Source organism: Boleophthalmus pectinirostris, unplaced genomic scaffold (assembly GCF_026225935.1).
Source record: "Boleophthalmus pectinirostris isolate CB_2022bp ecotype Guang Dong unplaced genomic scaffold, ASM2622593v1 HiC_scaffold_5, whole genome shotgun sequence".
NCBI lineage: Eukaryota > Metazoa > Chordata > Actinopteri > Gobiiformes > Gobiidae > Boleophthalmus > Boleophthalmus pectinirostris.
The window spans coordinates 34203643-34213721 of NW_026571404.1; the positions used below are offsets into that span (position 1 = coordinate 34203643).

The 10079-nt window shown below is 42.4% G+C and overlaps 1 protein-coding gene across 1 annotated transcript; it reads right to left on the reverse strand.

Annotated features, from left to right (window-relative positions):
* Nucleotides 1-796: 796 nt before the first annotated feature.
* LOC110164390 (transmembrane protein 41A-B-like) lies at nucleotides 797-9442 on the reverse strand. Its single transcript, XM_020929426.2, has 5 exons — nucleotides 8944-9442; nucleotides 4409-4559; nucleotides 3632-3793; nucleotides 3127-3265; nucleotides 797-1810 (listed from the first exon to the last, which is right to left on the reverse strand). The coding sequence occupies exons 1-5, from the start codon at nucleotides 9072-9074 to the stop codon at nucleotides 1548-1550; spliced, it is 846 nt and encodes a 281-aa protein (XP_020785085.1). The 5' UTR covers nucleotides 9075-9442; the 3' UTR covers nucleotides 797-1547.
* Between the last annotated feature and the right edge of the window lie 637 nt (nucleotides 9443-10079).

Sequence of the window (10079 nt, forward strand, 5' to 3'; positions counted from 1 at the left end):
ACAAAGCTTTTCCTTTACAAATATTAGACTGTATCCATCTGAATGGTCATGTGACTTTTTTAGCACATACATGTACAGTATAAGACATAGGGGTGGGTGATATTGTGTAATACTAGTCTATAGATTTTCACAGTAATAGAATGGTGATGGCATGATAGTACTATCGATGGCAGGGTTCTCCAACTTGTAGCTCTCCACTCCCTTTCAAGTAGCTCGCCTAGGGATTTCTGAATTATACCAATGTGCTGAATAACAAAAATGTGGTTAATTACATGCCCACTACTATTGTAAATATATAATTTTGAAGCCCAACTTTGTGCACTAATAAATAGACAGTGGTTTATGTTTTATAGGCGTCTAACTGTACCCTCTTGCAGCCACTAAAATGAGCAGCTCTCTGGCATTTCTGTTTCCTAAAGCAGCTCACCAGAGGAAAAAGATCCCTGATCTATGGTGATAACATGATAACTGGGATAACAAGGATTACAAATGTCTCCTTTACTCTTTTATTATTAAGAAAATACTAACCATGTTCCCTACTGATTTACAGTGTTTATAGTTATGAATGGGTTAAGTTTATTAATATTACAAATAAAGTAGTACTAGAAATAAATACTCTGTGTAATAACAGAATGTACAGTGAGGTAAAGTGCTACCAGGACTATCTGTTATTAATATACATATTAATATAAACTCAAGATATAATATAATGTAAATAAAGAAGTCCAATGAGATTAATGTGGTCTTCCGATATTTTGTGTTATTAGGTTGTTTTTACAGACCAAGAGTTTGTTTTTCATACCTGACAGTTTTGACTGTTCACTAACGCTCTTCCTCAGAGTCACGTGATGTTGCTGTGATGTGTCCGGTTATCTGATTTATACGGGACTATAAACTGGGATGAGGGGCTTTTTTACTCTCACACACCAGGGATACTGTCCTGAGGGAGTGGGACTGCAGATGGCGCTGTCGTCCTGCCTCCATCGGTAGGAAGACAGCGCCAAAACCTGTTTAAATCAACTGACCGGACACGACACAGCAACATCACGTGATCACTCTGAGGAAGAGCGCTAGTGAGCAGTCCAAACTGTCAGGTATGAAAACAAACTCTTGGTCTGTAAAAAGAACCTAATAACATAAATAAAGAAGTCCTGGTATGTCTGCAGTCCAGTTGTGATTCTAAGTGCATTGGGGGAGGTCCCTGATCTCAGACCTCTGCAGCATTAGGGCCTGTGTAAAACTACTGCTCTCCTCTGATGTGTAAAACTTCAACTACTCCCAGAAAAAAATTCTCTCAAGTATTAAGACACGTGAGCACATTTCACATCAGACACAAAACAGAATGAGAATAAATATGTAAGACATGTAGCACCACTCTCTTAAAAATGCAAAAATGCAGCATAAAAATAAGTGCTCAGGATCCTGAAATAAGGCACTGTGAATTCTCCTGACACAGTAAACACTTTGGCAGTAGTTGGGAGCCAGTTAGTTCCCACTATAAAGGCATGTCCATCTTGTCCCCCTCTACAGTCTCTGCGGCTCTACAGTCACCGTCTCTTGCGCTCCCTGTGCTCTGTCTCCTTGTGTCTCTTGTCTCTGGTCTCTGATCTCTTCTCCTCGTGACAGTCCAGGTCGTCCACGCTCAGATGGCCCTTGCTGTAGTGTTTGATGAGGGCCCCCGGGAGCAGGGCCATGAGGGCGATGGCGAGCAGCTGAGCCAGAGTTCCCCAGGAGAAGATATCGTCCAGAGAGGAGATCTGTGAGAGGATGGAGCCGGTGCGCACGCAGATGAAGTTGTACGGGATCAGGCCTGGAATACACAGGGCACATATAACAGGGTTAACGACATAAACTCTGAAAACTATTGAGCTGCTGATTTGAATATCCATATGCATCCTAACCGCTATGGTGGGCACAACAGAAGTACTAGTACAACATTCTGCCAGTGACAGTTCATATACATCTCATTGAACAAATTGAATATTTAAGGATTTAAGAGTACTGTACAGTATTTTGAATTTAGTATGAATTTTTAAGATTGATCTGTGGTCTGAGATGACTGATAGGGGGATGCATTAAGCCCAATTTATGGTTGTGTGTCAAATCGTCTGTGTCACGATGCAGAGAGTCTGCATCGCCATGAACCCCATCCACAGAGCGTCTGCGTCGATCAACGTGCACCTCCGAAATTTTCTAACTACTTGTCGAAATGATGCAGACACTAAGGGCTGTGGTTGGTCCTCTCTACATCCGACAAACATTACCAGTACTCCGCTTTCCTGCATCATTCTGAATACACAAACACTATTTTTAAATCCTAGCCTCCTAGTGTTGTAGTGGTGAATTTGTGGTGCATAGACATCGACACAGATCCATAAATCAAAAACGACGGCGACAAGGCGATGATGGCAGGGTGCGCCGAGTTGATGCAGAACTATAATTCCTTTAGCCTTTAGATATGCATTTTATAGACTCCTTGTCTAAACTACACAGGCTCAGGCCAGACTGATCAGTGTGTCACTCTGAATTGAGTTCTACACATTTATCAAACATTGATGGCTCTCTGAAAGTGATCGGAAAACATGAAGCGCCACGATGACTATTTGAATCTGACTGGTCGAAGCGTCACAACAGTGGAACAAACCAAAAAAATCAAATGTTTGTTACACCCAGATGAAAGAAAAGCACAGACATCTTCATAAACTAAACAGACTGATGCTAAAATAGGTCTGATGGAGCTGTCATGTTTGTTTTGGTTCATTTGGGCACTTCTCCTTTGGTTTCCACCCAGTCAATAGATTGACTCTACACATTTCATTATCTGAGTTTTAACAAGAGAATTGATGAATCACATTGGATTTTTGTTTTTCAAAAGCCAAATAAAGAGCTTTCAGTTTAGATTCTATGGACATGATCAACAGAGTGTCGTTTAACACAAAAATAGTCAAATTTTTTCCTCCAAAATCTGATCTCTGCTCCAAACCACATGCATTTACTGAGGATTGGCTGTAGACCTCTCCATTAAAAACACCCTTGAAGCTGATCACCGATGATTAGAAATGATTAAATCTTGATGTTGATTTAAAAGTGACCAGTTTCCTGGCCCAGGACCATGCAGACGCTCACCTATGAAGACGGAGGAGAAGAAGATGGGCATGGGCACACTGAGCACAGGGCACGTGATGTTCAGGAACCAGTTTGGAGTCATGGGGAAGAACCTCAGGAAGAGAAGGAAGAAGAACAGACTGCTGCGGTTCTCCTCCACCTGACAGACCGGCAGGACAGGAGAAGACAGGTGCAGACAGGTGCAGAGGAGACCGGAGCAGAGAGGAGCAGACAGGGCAGGTACAAATGGAAGAAGACAAGAGCAGACAGAAGCAGGAGAGCAGACAGGAACAGAGAACAGGAGCAGGGTGGACAGGGGCAGAGAGGACAGGAGCAGACAGGAGTACACAAGAGTGGACAGGTGCATAAAGAAGCAGACAGGAGTAGAGGAGAGGAAAAAAAGAGGACAAGAGCAGAGAGGATAGGAGAAAAGTTGACAGGGCAGATGTGACAGGCGCAGATGAGAGTACACTCAGGGTGAATGGAATAGAAGGAGATAAAGTGTATATGTTTAAAGCTTACGTACCTTCCTCTGAAGCAGGGCCACCTTGTCGGGGAAGAACTGGACCACGTACTGTTTGCCGAAGGCAGCGGAGAGCAGGTAACAGAAGGTGGAGCCGGTGGTGGTGAGCAGACAGGCCAGGAGCAGCCCCTCCCACGGACCGAAGATGGCCCCCGCTAACATGTTCTGACCAGGGACACACATTAAGTTACTTCATTACAATAATTGTTACACTATAGACAGTACATATTAAAAGCTGTAGCATTCTGGGTGTGGTTACTACCAATACTGCAGTGACTCCAGTGCAAACTGTTGCTGTGGTCTTAGTATGTTGTGTGCATGTGTGATGGTGGTGGTCAGAGAGGCAGTGGTGCAGATTGGCAATCTCACTTCTGTCAGTCTGCCCCAGGGCAGCTGTGGCTACAGTACCACCACCACTGAGTTTGGAGTGAATGAAAAATGCACTTTAAAGCACTTTGGGTGTCTTGAAAAGTGCAGTGTAAATACAATATGTGCATGTTTCTGCATTAAATATGCAGTTGTATAAATTACTTTTAAATATAGCATGTCACATACATCACAAGTTCTTCTTATGCTTTTTTAATTAAAATGAAAACATTGGTAAACATTACATCTTGTAAACCTATTTCTCTAAAACAGTAACAGATAAAATAACAGTCGTCATTCATGTAGGAGCCTGACACAGATCAGTCTGATCATCTGCAGTCTGTATATGAGGACTACACTTAGGACACTTTAATGATGAGGCCCATTGAGACAAATGCAGTGAGAGGTTCTAACCAGGAAGGAGGAGCCTGGGATGGCGAACGATTGTTTGTAGAGGTAGGCGGAGCAGAAGAGCAGAACCACGTATCCATGGTGATTTCTCTTATACAGCTTCAACATGTACGCCAGCTCCTTCAGTTCATCCAGGTCCGAGGGGAACTTCAGACTGGCACAAACACACAAAGAAATATAAATGAAATAATGCAAACACATAGAGATGTCACAGTGTTCAGACTGTGTAAGAAATTAGAGATAGATAGATAAAATAGGGGTTTCCAACCTTTTTCCTCCAGTGAGCTACTTTTACAAAACAGAAATGCCAGAGAGCTACTAGTTTTAACAGTCACAAGAAATTTAGCATATAAAAGAGCCTCAGCAAGTCTTAGATGAGGGACAGTTAGATTACTGTGACCAGATGTCCCGATTTACCCGGGACAGTCCAGTTTTGAGCCCTGTGTCCCCTGTCCCAGCAGATTTATACAAAACCACTGATTTGTCCCAGTTTTATACAAGAAATGTCCCAGCTGTGCCTATTTTTGACCAATTTGATCCCTGATAACAGTAATGGGAGACATACATTGTTTAAGTAAAATACAGAAAAGCTGCTGAAAAATGACCAAAACACAAAGAAAATGTGACTGTACTGACTGATGTTAGTCATGAATGGGCCGAGTGCAAAAAGGTTCTGAATTACTCGATTCACAATTTAATTATTACTAACTGCCACAAACGGAGGGTGTCCCAGTTTTTTTTTTTATTATTTTGAGACTGTGATCACCCTAAGTTAGATACCTATGAAACATAACCCATTATCCATTTATTAGTGTACAAAGTTGGGCATCAATACGTATAATTCAGAAATCCATTGGCGAGCTACTTGGAAGGGGCTGGAGAGCCACTGGTGGCTCCCGAGCTACAGGTTGGAGACTCCTAGATTAAAATAAATTAGAATACAAGCAATATAGTACAATTCATTTCAACCTTCATTTATAAAGGGCCCAAATTAAGCTGTTTTTTGATCTATGTTAGAATGTATTTTCCTTATCACAAACACACCTGGAGTTATGTTTTGATTCATTCACACACGTTTAACACACAAACCCTGCAGATTTAGGTGAGTAAGTCTGAGTTCTTCTCTCAGACAGAAAGCACTGTTTCCACCTTGTAATGTCAAGGGTCAATTTTGCGTAATATAGGACCTTTCGTAGGTAATACTAGTCAAAAAGTTGTCTCTAAAATAAATGTTGGTTGATGCCACTACTATGCAGATGGATTACACTATCACTAATGAGAGACTGTTGTTGACATAATTTAAAGTACACAAATACTTAGATGTTAGGCTAAGCTGATCACGCTGACTCCCAAAGTTAATTTCCTAACCCTATATTTATCTTAAGAAAGTCACTGGATATGTTTGATTGACACTTAAAAAAACAGGAAACCGAAACCACTCCTCAAACTTTCACTCGCACTAAAACCCCCGCTGAAACTCAAGAGGGCCTTCTCCAGGCACCTGCTGTACCCCTCAGCATTCCTCCTTTTCATTGGCCGACAGAGGATCGTGCCACGCTCTGATTGGTGGAGAGGCGGTGGGCTGTTTGGACACTGGACACTGGAGTATTTGGGGGTAAAATGTGCAGAGCTGGCACTTTTGGATGTGCGTAAATAGCCCCGCCCCCTGAGAAAAGATGTTGTCATTGCATGGGGGACAGTCCAGACTCCCCTCGTGTCGACTGGGAACAGCGTGGTGCTGAAGGAGGATCAGGTTTAATGTCAGAATCTGTTGTGGGTGTATTCATATAAAGAATAAGATGGGTGCATATAGCTTCAAATTATAAACTCAAAGTATACATAAAAAAACACCCATCTTCCAGTAGTATGTATGTATATGCTTTTTGGGGCTCCATAATATGTAGCAGTTGAATCAGAAATGTAGTAGGTGTATTTATCAAGTCAGAAAGATCACAATTATTTAGAAACACAAGGTCGTCTGTAAATTAAAAAAACATTACTGAAAAACTAACCCTGTATTGTTCAGACCTCAAGATGTTTTGAAATTCATGGAATTATTTTAAGTTCATATTAATGTTCCTGGACATGTTTGAAATGTGTATTATGAACAGTAAACATGTAGAAAACATTGGCTTAACATCATTTTAGTGATGGTCTTGAGCTGAGACTGCTTTAGTCACCAAACCCACATCACATCTCAAAGTAACACATGACACATGCAAAGACTCTATATGTAAAGAGGAGAGGAGGAGGAGGAGATTAAATGATTCACTCTTTAAAGTCCAGCTCATGCCTTGTGTTTCCTGTTTACTGTTGTGAATCAGTTATGGCCAAACCTCCTGTCAAAGCCTCAGATCTCAGAGGCTCAGCAGAGCCGGACCTGGTTAGGACTCGGATGGGAGACCGCTGGGAAAACCAGGTGCCACATTTGGACACCAGCCAACAGCTGTTGTTTGTTTCAGTTTTTTCAATATATCACTTGTTATCGTATCGTACAATACTACAACACTCACTAGAACACTGTGATATGATGTGACCTCAGTGGATGACAGCTACATTTGGCACACAGAGCTTCAGATTGGCAGGGACAATTACGTAGGTCATCCTGAACCTTTGAGAAGGTAATAAGACACCAGCTCCTCTGTAGATCATGTCATTGGGAAGCCCTGTGCTCAGCGGGGCCCCTGCTGTACACAGCAGGAATTACACATGTGTGCGACGGTCCTGGTCTGGCCTCAAAGGGACTGGCTCTGCGATATTCTATCAGCCTTCACTCATCTGGCTCACACGCTACTGCGCGCGCGCACACACACACACACGCACACACACACACACGCACACACACGCACACACACACACACACACACACACACACACACACACACACGTACCTCAAACACACACACAAACATTTCCACACACACACTACTGCACACGCATGCACACATGCCTCAAACACACACACATTTCCACACACATTTCCACACATGCATAGACACACACATCTCCACACACAGTAATGATAATATTGATAAAGATGAGCCCTGTGCTCACTCAGAGCTGTAAATCTGATTCAGTGAGAGACGTTATGTAACCTGACACAGGTGGAGGAGATCGGAGCAAAGAACACTGAGCTTTTGAAACTTGTCTAAGACAGAACATTTCATTTTACAGACATGTTTTCTTTTGTTTGTTTGTTTACAAATACAAAATATATTATTTATGTATTATTATAATATATATTCATATATTAGTCATATAAGGATTTGGGGTTTAGAAACTCTAAAACAAATACAGTGTAGTGGAGCACATTATATAGAGCTGTACCACAGCCTACAGTAGTGTGCAGTATACAGTGTAGTACAGTGCAGTATAGAGCTGTGTGGTGTATGACAGATGCTGTACTTTCAGGGAAGTAGACTTGCTCAGATCGCGTTACTCACAGGAGGTTTGAGGTACTTTCTTTTGGGGGGTCCATGACTAAAGCTTAAGTGAGTTATACTGCTGAGCCTCTCATGTCCCCACAGTCTGTTTATGTAAATGGACATAACTAACCCATTAACCGCCACCTTCCAAATAAGAAGTTTTCTTGGGGGCGTTTCCAGCTCCATCCACTTAGTTTCCAATTAACTTTACATTGGAAAATCGCTGCCCCCCTCTCTCTGTAAATGCTGCTATCAGGTTCTTCATTTTGGCCTTAAAATGTTCGTATTAACCTGCTGTACAGTATGAACCCACTCTACATGGGGCTTGGCTCCAAATTCACCCTTATAATTTCCAGCATTGTGAGCTTCATTTCATTTGTGGAGTGAACACTGTGGGTGACGCCACGCTCCTTTAGTGCACTACTTTGTACATTCTCCCACATGTATCTCCCACACTGTGACCCTCACTCATTTACCTGCACTACATTGAATTACTTTGTTTCAAACACTTGAAAAACATCAATTCTCCACAGATCTGACCTGACTTGGCCTGTTGGCATGACCTGATGTCTCCATGGAGATAGAGACATGTTTAATGCCATACTGTGGAACATTCCAGGCAAAGCAGCAAGTGATACCCCCCATAAAAGTTACACAAACACCTGTCATCTGTACTATTTGTATGTTTTGTTCTATTTCAATGTAATAAAATCCAAATATGAGTTAAATAGCCTCAAGTACATAATAACTACAAAAAGCTCTATATTCTTTCTTTAAGCATCAGTTATATCATGAAACCATTCGCCTACTTTTTGAAATCATATTCAGCCCAAGACACAATTAATTCTAGTCCTCATTATAATACAGGTATGTGGGTTATTATTAATATTATTGGGCTATAGGCCTATCCATATATATCATACAAAACATATTGTTTGGGGACATTTTACTTAGTAGTTACAACACGGAAACATTGGTCCATACATAAGTAACTGAATAAAAGTGATTTGGATCTTTTGGATAGTTGTTGTGCTGTGATGCTGCGCCCCGCTGCACCCTGCCCCTCTATTCTCCCATAGACTGCATGTATAGCCTCCCCCGTATGGCTCCTACCTGTACTCGTCGTCCTCCAGCTCCGCCCCGGGCTCGCTGGGCCTCACTCCCCGGGGAAGGTGCGTGGACAGCAGGTACAGGTACACGCTCGCCGCCGCCATGATCACCGCGAGTCCCACCAGAGAGCGCATGTCTGCGTCTGAAGCGCACCGTTTACGCACCGTTTGCACACACTTTTCTTGAGTCGAGTCCAAACTTTACCTCTCGAGTCTGAATTTAAGAAGCGGGAAAAACCCCAGGAGCAGGAAAGTCGACGTGTAGCTGCTCCGTTGGACGACACCGGGCGCAGGCGGTGTCACTTACCGGTGTGCGGGCTCCACATGACGGCTGGCATACCGCGCGGGGCTCGGGTTCAGCGGGGGAGTCACATGGCAGCAGCCGGACTTCCCTCAGACTGACTGGAGCTGCATTTGTCCCGATCAGTCAAAAATGTCCAACTCTTACCCAGAACAACCGGAAATATAGAGCGGACAACCTGCGAAGTCGTCCATGTTGAATATACAAGTTAAATCCAGTTTATTTTTAGTCCGTTTCAGTGAAGAGTTAAAAGTAGCTCCGCTGTTTCTATTCTGGACGTGCACTTTCACCAAACGGCCAGCAGAGGGAGGTGTGGCACAACAGACTGGGAAACAGCAGCGCGCTTCTTATTTACCAGGCTAAAGGTGCATTGTGTAACTTTTTTGGTGAAGGGTCCATCAAAAGCTTTTTTAAACCTTTTTATTCTTCATGTAGACCGAGTTACAGGTCAGATCTGTGGAAAGGCGACACTGCTCACAGTCAGAATACCTGTTTTTCTAGATACTTTGGAGCTGTAAAACCACCTGTAATTGAATAAATGTAAGTTAGAGCTGTTTAATGTCATACATTTTAACGTGGAACATTCCAGACACAGAAATGACATACAACACTAGTGTGAGGTGACTTTTATGGAAAGGCAAGCTGGGGTGGACATCAATATTTAGTCACTAACATTTCAATAGCACCACTTTTTATGAAAACTACGTTGCAAATTAGTAACACACATTAATTGTATATATACTGATCCATTCTGGAGTAAAATTAATGACACCTAGACTATATAGTTTAATAATATTTATATATATTGTACTGTATTTGACTATTGTCAGGCTGGTAAC

Excerpts from the sequence above, each read along its gene's own strand:
- LOC110164390 (XM_020929426.2), bottom strand. The coding sequence starts at position 9,074 with ATGCGCTCTCTGGTGGGACTCGCGGTGATCATGGCGGCGGCGAGCGTG. Across the intron at positions 3,794-4,408 it reads TCCCAGGCTCCTCCTTCCTG|AACATGTTAGCGGGGGCCAT; the intron begins GTTAGAACCTCT and ends GTCCCTGGTCAG. Across the intron at positions 3,266-3,631 it reads TGGCCCTGCTTCAGAGGAAG|GTGGAGGAGAACCGCAGCAG; the intron begins GTACGTAAGCTT and ends CCGGTCTGTCAG.